Source organism: Varanus komodoensis, unplaced genomic scaffold (genome assembly GCF_004798865.1).
Source record: "Varanus komodoensis strain SLA01 unplaced genomic scaffold, ASM479886v1 scaffold4, whole genome shotgun sequence".
NCBI lineage: Eukaryota > Metazoa > Chordata > Lepidosauria > Squamata > Varanidae > Varanus > Varanus komodoensis.
The window spans coordinates 32,005,361-32,023,744 of NW_025335941.1; the positions used below are offsets into that span (position 1 = coordinate 32,005,361).

Consider the following 18,384-nt stretch of genomic DNA (forward strand, 5'->3'; position numbering starts at 1 on the left):
GATTCCGCCGCACGCAATCCTGTTAGGATCTTTTAAAGTGTACTGAGACAACGATGGTGTAAGGTAACATACTGTTATAAAACTGGCAATTAAAGGTTATCCATGAAAAATAAGATGTAATTTACTCTTCATGCAGCTCCCACCTAATTTGTTACATATGCTACAGATTTTAGTTTAGAGATTATCACAGAAATCCAAAAAAAAAAAAAAAAAAGGCAAAAGGACGTATTTAACCAACATGATTGACGGACTGCAAAGTAAGGCTTTATATATTTAACAAGTTATAAGTTCTGTTTTGCCTGTTTTCAGAAAGAGTCCTTAAAATTGCCTGAAAAATGCTAATTGCACTTAGATCTGTATGACAGTTAGTGATGTCTCCTGCTTCAGATACTAGATGTAGCACTTCTTTGTAATCCAATTCTCAGGAGATCATATCAATGTAGGATCAGACAGAAAGTAGGCTTAAGTAATTGTACACAGCAAATATTCTTCCTTGGAAATGGCTATTAATAATTGACATACCTAAACTTTGTGAGCTTTTTCCTTGGAAAGTAAGAACCCCTAAATCAAGGATGGACAACTTGTGGTTCTTCAGACAGTTTGGCCTACAACTCCTATCATCCCCCAACATTAAGGGATTAAGACAGACTCTAGTCAACTAAATAACTGAAAAAAACATTAAAATATCTAAGTTTCTTGTACAGAGTACTTTAAGCCTTAATACTTCTTTAAAGATTTTTATATAGTAGAGATGGATTTCAGTTTGGACAAAATCTTGAATTAAATTGGGCTCATTTGGCCAGATTCAAGAAATGTCTGAATCAAAGTGGGCCTCCTTCAAAGTGGAAAAAAATCTTAATACTTCTGCAAATACAAGATTTGGTAGACAAATACACAGCATATCATCAAAAGTTTATATACTTCTGCCTAAGCTCTTCATGTACAAAAGACACCAGTTTGTGTGTGAAGGGAAGTGCAATGGTGCAAATACTAATGCAGCTGGGCACAAAAACCTTACAATTGAATTATGCACATGATTTTTTACATGATACACTTAGACTTACAACACACATATGGTTAGACTTGAGGAATCACAGTACTTTTCTTAGTTCTCTAATAATTTCATACATGTTCTTTTCAATCTATACAGAATGCAACCACCACAGACTAACAAAGTCTCAAATATTAGTTTAAAAGTGTGTCTTTGAGATCCAAATGGGAGGAGATTATGCTATGAAAATGGGAAGAGATTATGCTATGTTAGGATATGCTGTTTTAGAAATTATTTTCTTGTTTGAGCAGAAAAAGGCACTCTTTCCCTCATAAAAGCAAACTTTAAAACCTTGAAACTGAATGAACAAAGCCTGTTGACCAAATCAAATATGAAAAGTTTGTGACACAGAAACCCCGTGCTGGCTAGCACTGTTCCACTTCCCGCATAGACAGAAGCAGAGAAGAGAATTCAGGATCACAATAGGTGACCATCTGTTTTGACACTGCAAAGCATGTATCAATCAATCCATTTTATAACTGTTAATGCAAAGAGTCAAGGAAGCAAGAATAGAGGGAAAAATCACATTTCATTTTGCTTTGAGGAAAATTGCATGCAAGCAACTTAGTCTCTCTCTTAAGTAGTAAGTACCTTTCTAACTTAGTAAAAATCAAAGCTTTGCTAGTGTTTTAACTAAAATATCAGTTTCCTCCTCTAAAAGAAGCATTTTGGGGGCTTGGAGGCTTTTTTTACAAACCAGTAACAGGAACCAGTTGCATATTAATTAATGACCTAATGTACATAATGACATACCTTTTACTTCAAGACAAAAAGACACTGCAGATACAAAGGTACACTTCTTAGTTTAACCAACAAGAAAAAAGCAGTTAAAAGCTGTCTACAGTGAACAACATTAATAGATACAGAAAGGTGATTACGAAGTTGTTTGCTAATTCGTTTTGGGGATGATGGATCTGGGAGGTTGAAAGTGAGTTATTACATAGCATAGGTACAGAAAACAGATCATGCAGCAAGAGAACTACCCCCCAAAGTAAATAAGTGAAGCAAGAATATGGACATTAGTGTACCTGCTAAAGGTAAGTGATACATGGGGGGTGGGGTGGCAATTAATCTTTTTCCTAAGGCTTCTTGAAAACATGCCACAAAATACATAATTATTTATCATCATTCATTTCTATTCTGCCTATAAATTAGGTGATTTGTAACAGTTCATAAACAGCGCTTTTTTCTCTCATCACATCTTAGTAAACCAAGCTACTGTGCTAATGCTATGGCCTCACAGACATTCAGTAATTCACAGTACAGTCAAACTGAATATTTCATTTCTAGACAAATCATGAAAATCTAACTAAATGATATAATTGAAATAAGTTATGATACAATGTTTGAAAATAAGTATTTTAGATACTATATCATCTCTATTCATTCCCTGGCAATCTTGCATTTTTCCAAGATGTCAACAAGTCATGGCAACTATGGGAAGCTCAGTGCCACTTCAAAATACAGAAGTTCACAACTCCACCACAAATAGTAATTTGTCATCAGCAAATCAGTGATTGATGGTGCCATGTTTCCATGGCGCTATAAGTTACCGATTGTTTAGTATGTTATTCAAACCTAACCTCCCCAACAGGGTGGCTTCTTTGTGAATCTGAAGTCATGGTTTGCTGTAGGATTTTGTAGTCACATCTGGGCTTGCCATTTCATTAAGTACTGAACAACCTAACAAACCCAGGGGAAGCAGGAAGGTTTGCTGCTCTTGCCATATGTCTCCAATGACCAGACACCCAAAGTGCCCAAGCAGCACCTAGGGGAGTTCTTATTCACTTCCCCAGTCTTCACTACACACAGCTGCAACAAGCACCATTAACAGCCCAGGAGACTGTCATCAGCCATTTCCTCACTTGCTGTTTTAGACCAGTAAGGGAGATGAGGGAGCTATAGCAAACTGGCTGAAGCATGTTCTTTTCCCAGCCTTCCCAAAAAAGAAGAAGTGGAGTTTAGCCAGCTAGCTGAAGCTCACTTTTTCCCACCACCATCAGCTGCACCAATGATAGCTGTTCGGGCCAGCACATAAAAGGAACTTCAGCTAGCTAGCTGAAACTCCCTCCACCCCATGTCCCTGAAATGGCAGACAGAGCGAGAGCAGGACCTAGGTTCTCTTCCCTGCCAACTGTGGGATATCACTAAGAAGAGTGAAGGGGAAGGAAGCAGAAGCCTGGGAGAAGAGTATCAATACCCCTGCTGTTCCCATCCATCTGTTAGGTACATCATAGGCCCCGAGGCAAGAAAGCAACACTGCACGGCTTTCTTCGCAGTGTGAGGTTTGAACCTCGGCAATGCCATGATTGTTTCATGTTCTCCATATCAGATGGAAATATTTATTTATGAAACTGCAAGATGATCATGAGAATCTGGCCAAATTCATCTTATTTAAAGCAGGCTGGAATTCAACCATTATCCATCACTGTGCCATGTTAACCTATAAAGACTGACAAGAACAACAGCTGCGAAATTCCTCTTGAACCTGAAAAGTGAACATCCTGGAGTAAAATAAAGAATTGTGAGATGGATGATCTGTCATCCCAACAAGTTTAACTTGACAATTAAGCAAGTTTTTTAAAAGAAAAAAGAAAAACTTGACTTTTTTTCAAATCAATTGGGAGAATTAGAAAAGTTATGCCCTCTTCTCTCAAACACACACACATTGACATCAGGAAAAGCTGCCAGGGAAAAAAAACATAGGTGGTTTTCCCTGCCTCAGATTTTGTACCAAACCTCTTTATTTCTATTATATTTAATTCCTACCTTTCTCTCTCTTAAAGAGAATTCAAGGCAGCTCACATGATCCTCCACCTCTGCATTTTATCCTCCCAATGAACCCGTAAAGAAAGATGGGCTAAGAGTCAGTGAGTGGCCTGGAGTAACCTAGTGAGCATCTGGACTGAGTAGGAACTAAAACTTTCATCCCTTATGTCAAAGTCCAACATTCTAACAATTACATCACACTGACTCTCTTTATGCCAGCCTTATTCAACAATGCAGAGTGGTCACTCCATGGGGCCAAATAAATGGGCTATAAGGAGGAGCTTTGGCAGTGAAAGATTCAGATCACTGAAGTCCACCTATGTCCATTTATATAGGTGCTAAATGAACTTATTTATTTAAAACATTTTTACCCCGTCCTTCCCGATAAAACATCTCAGGATGGCTTACAGCTTCCTTGTCTTTCATCAAGAAGGATCCCAAGGAACTTTGTAATTGGAACTGGGATTCCATGAATGGATGGGCTCCTTTTGTTAATGGACAAAATGAGATCCAGGAAAACAAGAAGACAATCTCAGCTAATTTTCCTTTCTCCCTGAAGCCCATTCCTCATTCTAGAGGGTCCTTCTGCAGCCCTCTGGAACAGATTTTCAGGATATACACTGTTACATGGTGAAGGGGAAACTTTGGAATTCACTTTCATTTATTTGTTTCATTTTTATACCACCCAATAGCTTAGGTCACTCACTCGACTCTTCCTGTCCTTCCATTAGTGGAAGATTCCCATGGGCAGAAATCTACTCAGGAGGAGATATTTCTATCAAAGGAAGAGAATTCTGGAATCCAGTGAGGGGGCATAATAACTGCAGCACAATGACTAAAACATATAAAAAACCAAGGAAATCAAGAAGTTGTTGCCATTTGAAACACACTGCGAAAGTTAACTGGTTTTATAATAAAGTGAAAAGAACTTTCTAGACACACAGTCACTAAAGTAGAACGAACTGCTATACTTGTTCTAAGAGCACACACACATTGGGCTGCATCTACAGCAGCATGGAGCAGAATTCTATGAACTAAATGCTTAAGGCAATTTTTATCAACTTTCCTCCCACTAATGCCCACAGATACCCATAAGCTGGTGAAAATCTGTTCTGGATCAAGAAACACCCTGAAAGCTGAAAGATGGTGCAAACACTAAAGGGGAAGAATTAATTGGGGAAAATCATCATTCTCTTCGTTCAGCAGGGAGGTTCCCCTTGAATGGTTTCCTCAGTGAATCTCTCAATGAATGGAAGGAGCCCCTTCATTCATGGATGGGGAAGCTTGGATCTAGCACACTGGATAACCATATTAAAACTGACAACTTTACAAACATTTAGGGTGAAATGTTAGCAAAACAAACATAAAACAAGCATACCCAATACAGCTACAGTTGTTGATGACTGTGCATTTCCTAGAGGGAATGTAGCTGCTTTGCATACATATTCTCCAGAATCCGAGAAGGTAACATTGGTTAGGATGATAGACGCATCAGTAAGAGAGGTGTTTTTGAGTGAAACTCTTCCTTGATATTCTCCTTGAACAGAAAATCCATAGTCAGGGTGATGAACAGCAACAGTGTGTGCACTCTTCCCATGTATTTTCTCCCATGTAATTTGTGTTAATGTTTCATTTATATCGATTATGCATTTCAGTGTAACGTTCTTCCCCCATACTGCTCTCACGTGTGGATCAACGATTGGTCCAGCTAAGGCAGCTGAAAAAGGGGAAAAAACAGAAAGAAAAAAATAATTACACAATATCACAAAAGTATAGTTCCTAAAGGAAAAAAAGCTTATCATTGTACAAATTTAATTTCTATTAAAACACTTCTTAGTGAACAGACTTAAGCTTATTTGCAATTTTGGTAACTATTTGTTAGAACTCTTGCAATACAAAAGTATGGAAATTTGGACATGTAACAATACTTGGTGTGTCTCCATGCATCTCTACAGGCTACCTTTTCAGGTTCAGATAAGAACCCATTCTAGATCACAAATGACTGCTGGGTGCAGGGAGGGCAAAAACAAGGCCACAGCTTTCCAGAAATTGAAATTTTATAAGAAACTATGAAGAGGTAGTTATTATTTTTTCTTTTGAGTTTCAAAATCAAAACCAAAACATAAAACAAAGGTTAAAAGGTAATAAAATATGTATTTCCTTACATAAAATTTCAGTAAATATTGAAATAGATAAACATATAAGGTTTATTCCTAGTATTTTGTTTAAAGCAAAATATACTATTAATATACGATTAACCCACTTTGTTACTGCACATAGCTGTGTGTTCTTCCATTACTGCAAAATAATTTTTTCAAGTTGTCAAAAGGACACAGTTCCAAAAAAACAGATAACTCAAGAAGATATGCATGTCCTTAAGTACTAAAGAACTTAAAGAACTTTGTTTTACCTTCTCAAAGGAGACAGTCACTGGTCATTGCCAAAACATCTGAGTAAGTGAAGTGTTATTCCAATATGCTCAAACATTCAGTTTTTCTGAATTAAATGTAAATGTAACCTAAAATGCATTGCCCCTTCTGAGACTGATGCCAATGAAGTAACCCACTGAATGGGCAAAACAGGATACTTCAATTCATTCTTCCATTCTTGCTTAATATTTTGTGCATGGTATTTATTCACAAAAAGATGGTCATAAGCATGGATTGCAGGTTGGTATATCAATAATTCCAACAACAAAGAGGGCTATGAAGTTGTAAAAACAGCACAACCAAATATAGATATTAACAAATATTTGAATTGCACATAATACCATGTGGCTGTAGTTGGCAAGTCCTATTTTGCACAAAATGCACAGAATAGTGGAAAGTTATCATTGTAGTCTACAAGCTAATCCAAACTTTAAAAAAATAGCAATAGCCTATTTGTCCAAGTCCACCAAACATTTCTTTCCAATCTTTAAACCTGCTTTTCCACAATGAGTTCATTTTACATGCATAAATAAATCAAACAATAATTGTTGTGAAACTGTGCATCACACCTTTCTTACTGCCGTTTGGAAAGAGGATCCAAGCATTAAGATTTCAAAACTGATGAGGAGAAAAGTGTAATTATGTGCAGAAACGACCAAATTTAGTAAGTCAGCAGATATGTCGAATGATACAAAGAGTGATCAGGGAAGTCAAATATACCCTCTTCAACACCATGTGGCATCCTTTTCAATCAACAGGCATCCTCGTAAACCAATTGCACAAGCTCTTAAACCAATTGCACTTAATAACTATATAGTTATTATATAGTTAAGCCTGCCTAAAAATAATAATCTTCTCTGAGCTTCATTCATTCCTGCCTTGCCTCTACAACTGCATCATAGTCAGAAACTACCAGGAAGTTCATTCTCCAGCAGGAGACTGAACAGAGTGACAACAGCTCCTGTTCTTATCCTCAAGGTTCAGAAAATTCTTAGGTGAAAACTGAATTGCCATGCAAATGTCTTTGCTGCTCTCCTTGTTTCCATAAATTTGTCAGTAGCAGCTTCCCTGAGGGCAATGGCCATGCTGATTGGAGTTACATTCCAAAATACCTAAAGGGCACAACTTTGGTAAAAGATGGCCAGTTATGTCAGAGTGCTTCTGAGTAGATTCACATCATGAACAGGAACAGAAACAGAAACCTCTCATACAGATTCTCATAATCTTTGCAGTTCATTGGGAAGTACCAGAGCATAAACAAAGCTTGCCTTTTTTGCGCTAAATATGAAATATCTAAAGGAACAGTCTAGATATATAAAGGAAGGTCTCCTTCTGTATGAACCTGCCCAGATTCTGAAAGCCCTTCTTGAAAGATGTGTGGAGGGTTGTTAGGAGAAAGGCTTTTTCTGCTATACTGCATGGATTAGAGAATTTAGTGATACAGAAATGCAAGTGGAAAGGTATGCAAAAAAATAAAGAATAATTTTGAGAATAACTATGATGAGTAGCTATAGAGAAAAAGGTATAAAGAATGTATAGGAAAAGGAAAATAAACCATGAAAAGTAGAAGAAGCTTAAAAAGAAAAAAGAAAGACTCTATTGAAGAGAACAATGTAGAGGAACCAGATGCATGACTGGAGTAAGGAAAAAACTCCACTTTAACTGATTTAAATTAAGTTTGCATTTTTATAGTTCTTCATGCACTTCTTAAACAATGGTACAAATTGGATCATTAAAGCATGATAATTTACAACTCATTTTACAAGATCAAGATAGGGTCTCCCTTATATCAAAAACCATGACAGTTTTTCTGTGAAAAAATGTAAGGATTTATAGAAACTAGAAGCTGAATCTGTATATAATGTCTGATCTTTTAACCTTCTGGTTCACTCCACTGTTACTTTCCAGTCTGCCCCCCCTTTACTGTATATCTTTCTTGCTTTGCATGACCCAACTCCTCCTCCACCACCACCCTATCTACTTTATGCCTTTGCTTATGTCACTTGAGTAGGCAAAACATACCTACATACCTTGTTGTGAGCCTCCCCGAGGCTTTGTTGCGATGGGGGCAGCATAGAAATGTTTTAAACAAACAAACAAATGGAAAAGTCATATGGTCCAGGATGACTGACACTGACTAACAATGGGTCTTAAGGCTTGATCCTTGCATAGTCCTACCTGGAGATGCTCCTTGAGACTGAGCCTGGGGCATTCTGCATGCAAAAAATTCTGCATAAAATAAGTTATGGCAAAGCCCAGAATATTTAGAAATCAAGAACTAGTAGTTAGGCTCAAAAAGGAAAAGATGACATAAAGGTCCATGTTTGACTGGAAGGTAACCCAATGAGTATGACATACCTGTACATTCTTTTCATTAAACTGTAGGTTTAGCATGCATATAGATTTAATTGTAACTATTATTTTAAAATGAGACTAAGTTATTTTTCATATAGTCCATGTTTAATTTGCAAGTTTTTTATCCACCATGCAAGGAAGTAATATGAATGTGAATGATGAACAGAAACCATTTGCATCATTTGTAGGGTTTGAGGCACAAGAGTAGGAAAAAAGACCAAGAAGAATGTTATAATTATCAGAATAGGAAATAAAGACAATGAATTAAAAGATCTGAGAGTATCTGCAGAAAAAGTGAATTTTAGATATATAAAGGGTAGGTGGGGTGAAACCATTGCTTTCAGACTTGGCAAAAGTTTTGACCTCAGGAAAATAAATGAAATTACAGCAGTATTACAAGAAATCAGCATAAAGGTCTTACCAAAGACCTTTATGCATGCAAAATATGGAGTATAGTAAGGGAGAAGGAACTAATACAAATTTCTGGGGAATGAAAAAAAATAAACAGAACCACTTTTAAAAAAACATAAAGGCATAGTAAGCAGCATGACTGAAAGCATGTTTTAATACAACAAAGATAACTAACAGAAGCAAGAAAAAGTGACACAGATCCAAAAAAGGTACAGTAAATAAATCCTTATTTTGCTCCAAGGTTACTGAAATACAAACTAGAGCACTTCCAGTTGAGTTAAAGAGTAAACATAGATTAGGAAAGGATTAAGAATTAACCTGAGAAAGAGGAAAGTATGACACAGAGCACAGATCAATAAATTTTAAAAGGTAAGATAGGAAGTAGGTTAGGTAAGAATATACAATTAAAAATCTTTTTAACTGAAGCACATTTAAAAGGTGAAAAACTGGAAGACAGAAAATAATTGTAAATGTGAAATGAAAATGGAGCAGTGAATTTTAAGGAGATGAGAAGACTAGATCTTAATACAAACAAAACCTTTTTTTTCCACATTTGCTGGATAACATGTTTCAGTTTTGTTTTTCAAGATGAAACTTAGATTTTAAATGTTCTTTTCATAGTTTTAGTTGTGAGGGATGGGCAACTGGTTGAACAGCAGGATATAATTTTCTTCTGTTGTTTAGAAAAAGAGCAACTTCCTCCCTTTCAAAAGCCACTGTTTCTCAGCATATAATTGCAGAAACTTAACTGACTGGAAGAGGAGGGACTTATGAGAAGAGCATACAAATATTCTATTTGCAACTTGAACTACTAGTCTGCATGGATTCCATTTTATGAGAGTATGATTAGAGATATGAATGGCAAACAAGTATGAAAAATGTGGAGCTACTGAATAAGATAATTTTTCTGCTTTATAAAACTATTCAGAAGATTACAAAAAAGTTTAAAAGTAAAAATGTTTAAAAGATGGAAATATACAATCCACTAAACCTCTCTATCCTTAACTGAACTAATGAGATGTCACAGAATGTCAAAACTGCCTGAGTCTTGGCTTCAGTTTACGAAAGCAAAAACATGTGAAGTCTAAAGAGTGCTTTGGAAATCCAAGGGTCAAGCTCCAAGTGACATTAAATATATGCAGGTTTTCAAAAAGGCATGCAGATATTATTGCACATGAGGGTGTTGATAATCAATTAGCTACTAAGTCATCTTCAAGTTGCTATTGCTGGTTTGTAAGGCAGTAAACAGCTTCAGGCCAGATTATTTGAGAGACTACTCTCTCCCACATAGAATAAAAAAGCTGGAACAGAAAGTACCTAGGTTTTGCCATGATGAAGAGTAGGAAATTCTCAATTGTGGCATACACCATGCAGAATGATCTCCCCACTGACATCAGGTGGGCTCCTAGGGTGGAGTGCTTCTGCATTAACTGAAAATAAACTTGTTTTGCTCAGGAGTTTCTCTGACCTCCAGCACTGTGAGCTACCTTAGTTATTTCAATAATATTTTATTGTTTTTACTATTTTTTAATATTTTCTTGTATTTTAACATATTTTATAAACTGCTTTGGTAATATTATGCATTCTTGTTACCCAGAAAACGTCAACTAAAAAGGTTAAATAATTTTGAAACTACCCAGTTTAGCAGTTATAACATCAATTTGATATGTCACTAGTTATTTATTGTTCAATGCATCCTTAGAAATGAACAATTCCAACAGAATTGCCCAAACACTTTTTCTACTATATACACTGCCTCGCACACACTTGTCCACTGACAACTGCTACTTAGACCAGGCAAACAATTAAATTGAACACTTGCCTTAGGCTGCAATTTTATATCCCCCTTATTCTTTACTGCATGGTCTGAGGAAACTGGAAGCTCCCAATCACATGAAGTGTGACTGTTTGTTTGTTTGTTTTGCAGTAACTGTTCTCACTCCCATCAGGGGCCCTCCAGCTTAGTTTACTTATTATTTCACATATTTTAATACATTAAAGTACTTGAAACTATTTTAAACAAGGCTCTGCTTTTCTTGCTTTAGATATAGGCCACTGAATGTGCAGAAAAGAAAGATGAACATGGGCCTGCCCTGGGTGTAGAGAAGACAGTCCAAATGATGATGAAAAGATCCACTGGAGTTTGTCTGCTTGGTGACTGAATCCTTGTAGAAAGGAAGCAAGTTCTGTTAGCCTCATAGACACTGTGGCCAGTTGCATGAAGAGAAAAGAAGCCCTCATGGTTTCACAAAGCCCTGAAGCGATATTGGCATTTTTGCCTTGAGACAATGTTGTTCATGCTTGAAAAAACAGTGATGATTACTTCAATATCAAATTTCTTGCGAGTAAGACCTACATAATGCAAAAGGACTTGCTTCTGAGTAGAAGTGCCCAAGAATTTGCATTATGTTCACTCTCAAAAAGTCTTCCTTATTAAATGCCCACAATTTGAAATAAGTACTAAAAATTCCATGTCATTTAACACCAAAAAGAAACCTTGCCTAAAAACAAGAAAACATGGCTAGTACAAGAATGCATGGCTTGAATAAAGGCACTTATAATTAATGTTCTAAGTTAGTTCAGCTAGCAGTTTAGATTAGCTCTTTAAAAAACCTGTGACCCATCAAGCCAAATGTAGCTTGATATTTGGTGAATCTCATGTCTTTGCTTTTAAGGGACTTCAACAATCCTGCTAGCATGCTATTTCATTGCCCAGAACTGTCCCACAATTTTTCAGAAGGTAGACATTTTTAAAATGCATCCCTTCTTCTATGACTTAATAATGTAACATTAAAATAAACTAACTTGAGATCAATTTCTTGGCCTTAATTCTTCACTGAGTTTAAATGTACAAAGCTTTCTGATCAAGCCAACACCGGTCCTGAAACAGTTCAGAGAAGTAAGCTGCATTCATGTTTAACAACATGTAACTGCCTGTGTGAACAAAGAAATAAGAAATAATAGGGCTTGAGAATGAACTATAAGCATTATGTACTAGAACCTTTTGGTTTCATCTCAATGGAAGCATCATTTTGCCTTCTTAAATATGCAACTTACGTGACTAGTTGTAAAATTAAGGAATTAGATGTAAAATATAAACTTGAGTAAATCCAATATCAGATACCACAGAATCTGGAACTAGAAAATCATCACAGAGACTAAAAACTGAAAACTTGGTATCCAAGTTGCGACTATCGGCTTACTTAATTCCTTGCATTTAACTTTTTATTAATTTATTAAACTAACATTTTATTAATTTTATCAAAATATTATTTTATTAATTTATTAAATTAATGAGTAATTTGCATATACTTGTGTTGTTTCCTTTAATAAAATGAAGTAAAACTTCATGTTAAAAGCATCTTTACCTTAGAACTAAACCTATTTTTAAAAAAATTATGACTATGCAAAACTTAATCACCATTTCCGTTTTGAAAAAGTCTCAAACATTTGTACCGATGCCTATTGTTTTCAATAAATTCATTTCTATTAATTTTCATCAAACAACAAAAAGTAAATCAAAGTAACAAACAATAACATAAGGCTCATCAGTTGAATACATCCATATGGCAGAGAGAGCTAGAAATGAACTGAAGCAAAAATGCCAAATCTGTCATACTTTGGATACATCATGAGAAGACAAGACTCAGTGGAGAATACAATAATGCTAAGCAAAGTTGAAGAAGAGGAAAATGAAGAAGAGGAATATCAACTGAAATGGATAAATTTCATAGCGAAAGCCACAGTTTTGAGTTTACAAGAGTTGAACACTGTTGTTGAGGACAGAATATTTTGAAGAGCATTAATTAATAAAGCCATTCTAACTCAGAGATGACCTGACAGCATGTAACAACAGAAGATGAATCACAGGAGTTTTTAGTCATCTAAAATTATTTTTCCATAATGAGCCATGGAAGTTTAGTAATTGCAAGGAACTGTCATATTAGATTCCATCATGAAAAAGTTATATTGTAAATAAAATCTTGTTTGGGGAACCTTTTGTTGCCTTCACTTTTTCTGTTAGGACAATGGTCCATAACTGACTGCAACAGAACATTGTTCATCGCTGACAGTACCAAATTGAAATGCTGATCTGTCTTCCAGATTTTGACTATGGCTTGTCAAGTAGATAAAACCAGAAAAATTAATGATTCCTAACATATGAGTGAAAAAGTGTAGCCTACACTAGCTTATTACCGGGACTGCCCAGTAGGTGGTGACTGTCTCTCAGGGAGGAAACCATCAGTCTGGACATAGAGGTAACAATGATTAGAGATTAAGATCAAGATTAGGTCAAGATCTCTTCTTGCTGATGCCAGAGTGTAGGATATGGAATAATCAAGTCAAGCTGTGACAACTCAGATTGAAGCTGGACATCAGGAAAAGTTTCCTCACTGTCAGAGCATTACAACAATGGAAGAGAGAGGTGCCTAGAGAGGTGGTGGGCTCTCCCACACTAGAGACATTAAAAAGAAACTGGACAGCCATCTGAGTGGGATGGTGTAATGTGGTGTCCTGCAGCAGCAGCCAGTTGGACTCAATGGCCTTCATAGCCCCTTCCAACTCTACCATTCTATGAAAAACAAACAATGAACAGATGAAAACATTAGGCAGACATCCTGAAACAAACGAAAGGCCTAACTTTTACTTATTGTTTTATAAATATCTATGCAAACCCCACAACAGGACATGAATGCACTAGCACCCTCCTCCTTATGTTCCCAGGAGAACTGGTATTTAGAGGCATACCCCATCCAGCACTGGCATCCATATATAGCCATAATGACTTGTAAGTGGTAATAGTCTCATCCTTTAAGAAATCCCCACTTTCACTGTAAAGCCATCCAAGTTGGTAATCAATCCCACATTTTGCGGTAGTGAGCTCCATAGCTTTAACTACACATTGTGTGAAATAGTTAAGTACAGGCAGTCCACAGGTTAGGGATGAATTTCATTCTTGAGCAATGAAAATCTGTCTTTAACTCGAACTTGTATGTAAGTCAGAGCACATATAGTTGCCTCTCCATATTTGTGGGTGTAAGAGTACAGGATCCCCACTGAAGTGGAAAAACCGCAACCATCTCCCCCTCCCCCGAAACTCATCAGCACCTCCTCTTTGCAGAAAGGAAATGTTAAAGAGGTTTCTTTGGATGGATGGGTGGGACAGGAAAGCATGCTTTGGAGACCCCCTCTCTACCCTTTTGTTTTCTCTCTATGGTGATGCTTTGGAGGCCTCCCTTCTCTCACCCTCCACTTCCTCTCTCCCTATGAGAAAGACAATTTCCTGCACTATTTTTTTAATTAATAGGCTTCATAGCAGTTCATTCATAAGTACAAGTAGTTTTTAACTCAGACATCTGTGACTTGGTGACTGCCTGTACTTGCTTTTATCTGTCCACCACTGCATGATATCCTAGATCACCTACTTGGGATCAGACTGAAAGGTACTGCTTTATAGTAGATCTGGGCATTTCTAGAAGGTTGGTCCCAACTGGGTGTTAGAAAACTCTTACTCCATTCTATAACCTACATCTTATGAAGTGTTGAAGAGATCCAGCACGTCTCCTTTGCCTTTCAATATCTGCATGAATTCACTGAGATAGGTTATATGAAAGTGCAGGCTGAAGTTGGCCAGGGCGACTTATTTTATACAGTTATGTGTATTTTATATTGTTATTTATGTATTTTAATTTATTTATTTGTAAGCCGCCCCAAGGCTTCGGCGAATGGGGCGGCCTAGAAATTTTCTAAATAAAATAAATAAATAAATAAATATCATTACTATAGTTACCCATTTATATATTTTGCTATTTGCATATTCTAGATAATTGCTGGATAACAAGTGTGTACCTGGAAAGCCTTTTTGGTACATGTGAGAGCAAGTGTAAGATTGTCATCATGTGGCCACATTTAAAGTGTAGGCTCAAATCCTTTAACTATCAGAGGTGGACTACAGTCCCTTTAAATTTTTCATTTCTCAAAAAGGACAGGAAATTTGTTTCATCACTTTTGTTTCTTTTTGTATTTAATTTGTCTCTTGGTATCGTTAATAAACCCCAAAACTATTTATTTTATTTGCTAGACTAGAATGCCCCCTTGTGGTCACAGCTGCTTGTCATCAATGTGTCTCCTCTTTCAATAGGTTCTTTCCTTGTATGCCTACTTTGAATGCTCTACGCCTTATCACTGGGCTGGGGAAAAAGAAAAATGCCAGCTCTCTCATCAGACTCCACCACCACTGTAGTTTATGTAGCAATGTAGGCTGGGTAGAAATATTGGTACAGCTGCACCATCTACCATATTTGCATGCAGCCAAGTGAAAAACAATCACCTGACTTTGCCCAGCCTGATTCCCCATACTAAGGGAACTGAATTTTAATTCAGACAGAACTGCTGTTGGTTCCACTGATCTCCGTAGTTATGAAAGAACTGTCCAAGATGGGGCTACAATCCTCATGTAGGATCAAATGCAGTTTTCTCTAGATCTAACACAGAGGTACACTGCCAATCTCTGTGGATATTCAGGTGACATGGGTGGCTCGAAGCTCTTTTTATCATCTTTGGCTGGTTTATAAGCAGTAACCCTACCTAAAGAAGGCGGAAGTATTATTGGACATGCACTACTTAAATAAAGAATTGGACTGTTGTTAATATCTCTAAATAAAGCTGCACTTTACAAACTAAAGTATAAAATGTGAAGAGAGAATGCTGTATGGGCACCACAGTCAACGCATATCACACAAATGAAACAATTAAATTGGAAGCAAATCTGTAACCAGATTCTTGTACCAACCTTCAAAGTACTAAATGGCCAGGAATAAATTATCTAAAGAACTACCTGAACCCATGAAGTCCTGCCTTAGCTTCAAGAATTGCATGTCAAGTCCTGCTCTATGGGCTGTCTTCTTCATACATTCAATTGATGCACACTGGGAATTGTTATGTGCTGGAGACTCTCCACTTATGGAACTCTCTCCCCTTGAAATAGAACAGTTCCTCTCTTTCCTTTTTTAGATAGGTGCTTAAAAAAGATTCCAGAAGGCTTTTTATAATTGATCATTATTTTAATTGGGCCATCTGTTTCATGTGGATTTTAATGGTGAATTCACATTTGATATGCATTTTTGTGTATTGCTAGTATATATACAATATTATTCACTGATTAAATTATTTCTATAATCTATTAAAATAAATAAATACAATAAACAAACAGAATATCATATTTTTCGCTCTATAAGACGCACCTGACCATAAGGCGCACCTAGTTTTTAGAGGAGGGATCCATGGAAAGCTTCCTGATAATCACAGGCACATTCGCCATCACTTCCCCATGGGCTTCATTAAAAGACAGGTTGACATTTGAAAACACACACCGACCTGTGATTACCTGTGCTGGAGGAGGGGGGTGAAGCAGAGCGCGCCGAGTGCGTGCCGGCCAGGTGTGGTGCAGCCGGGCCGGCAGCGTGCCGGCAGTGGTCTTCCGGGCGGCGTGGCGGCGGCAGGTCTTCCCGGGCGGTGGGGGTGAGCAGTCCGTCTTTCCATGTGGTCGGCAGGTTAAAGCCTGAGGCTCCTCCTCCGCACCGCTCCCCCTGAGCGGCACAGCTCTCACCTGCGCTGGACAGGGGGGTGGAGCAGTGCACGCCCAGTGCGTGCCGGCCAGGTGATGCCACGTGGTGCAGGCGGGCCAGCAGCATCCCAGGCACTGGGCACACACACATTTGCTCTATAAGACGCACAAACATTTCCCCTTACTTTTGAGGGGGGGGGGAATGCGTCTTATAGAACGAAAAATACGGCATATTATCTTTTAGCAGCTTATGTTAACAGCCCAAATCCCCAAATTTACAAAATTCACACATACTTTTATTTATTGCTTATATTGCAAATCAAGTCATAAATAAAAATGTCACAGAACAAAAATTACAAAGAAAAAACTAATCCCATAGGAACATCTGATAACAAGTCACAAAAAAACTGGATCATTAGTCAAAAGCTTTCTGAAATGGGCGAGTTCTAGAACCAAGACTACACAAGGTTTATGTCACTGCCAACAAGATTGTGTTCCTAGGTAGATGCATGCCAGACTATTTGGCACCAGAAGAGGAAAAAAACATCAAATGTCAAATAGATCATATAGGATTGCACTTTAAAGATGGTGATTCTTAAGATACACAGATCCAAAAGTAATTTAGAGTTTTTTTTTAAAAAATAAGCATTTAAACTTAAGCCCAAATCAACCAGGATTGGAGTAATATAGTCTGATCACACAATCTGAGATAGTCACCTGGGGGTAGCATTTTTAACTACCTGAAGTTTCCAGAACATTTTTAAGGGAAGCTCTTTGTACTGTGCTTTGCAGTAGCATGACTGAGCTTACCAGGGCATTACTATAATGTAGGGTTGATTTTGACAGGAAGGGTCATTGTTAAGGCAGATAAAATGCTTGTCATGGGTGCATGTCCTGTCAAATTTCAGGTGTGCTCATAGAGATTCCCATGCCAGTTGTAATGATGATTTAGATTCTGCTTTTGAGGATAAGACTGTTTTTGAAACAGTGCAGCTTCAAGCTATTATTCAGGGTTCTGGAACCCAGCAGGAGGTGGTGGTGAGAGAGGTTAGCTCAAGGGCAGATGGAGAGTCAGATCAACTTGACCCTGAGAATGTGGAAAGGTTACAGACCACAGGAGTGCACATTAACATGGGAAGTTTCTCCAATGAGGACCCTTTTGGAAGTGGGCTCAATGGTTCACCGTCAACACTGAGGGGAAGCCCAATTAATGGCACAATGGGAAAGCATGCCTGTTTCCACTGTGTGTCTCCTCTTGAGCTGAGACACAGAGGGGCTTGTAAGGAGATTCTTAGGAAATGAACACTGGATTGAGTTCAACACTCCACTTTTTGTATGCTCAGGGACTTATGTGTAAGAATGAAGAACATTAAAGAAACGCTGGTGAGACTGATATTTCTCAGATAGAGAAACACAGATTGCAACAGTATTGATGCCATGTGAGCCTTCAGAATTGGTGTTGGATCAAGGAATACATCCAAATCATGAATCTGATCCTGCAGAATTAATGTAATCCTGTCAAAAACAAGTTCTTCACCTAAATCTAAACAAAAAGAATTTCATATCCAAAAGTGGTTCTCTCTTAGCACAATTTTAGTTTGTTTCATGTTTCCTCATAAACAATGAAAAATGGTTTCAATGCTTCTACAGAATTTCTTAAAGGAGAGAAAACGCATAACTTCTTTGAGGGAAGCTCCTTGTACTGTGCTTTACAGTAGCATGACATAGCATGTAAATACTGAACAATATGAGGAGCAAAATGGAACCCTGCAATACCACATAGACAGAGAGTAATCTCACAA

General features: G+C 37.4%; 1 protein-coding gene across 4 annotated transcripts in view; it reads right to left on the reverse strand.

Moving 5' to 3' along the window:
* NECTIN3 (nectin cell adhesion molecule 3) overlaps positions 1–18,384 on the reverse strand; it is a 78,607-nt gene that overhangs the window by 51,214 nt on the left and 9,009 nt on the right. For all 4 annotated transcript variants that reach the window (XR_006415835.1, XM_044441588.1, XM_044441589.1 and 1 more), the window contains exon 2: positions 5,199–5,537. Coding sequence is in view for 3 of the 4 variants with exons in the window: in XM_044441588.1 (XP_044297523.1) it covers positions 5,199–5,537 (339 nt within the window). In the remaining variant the exon portion in view is untranslated. The remainder of the gene's footprint in view (positions 1–5,198; positions 5,538–18,384) is intronic.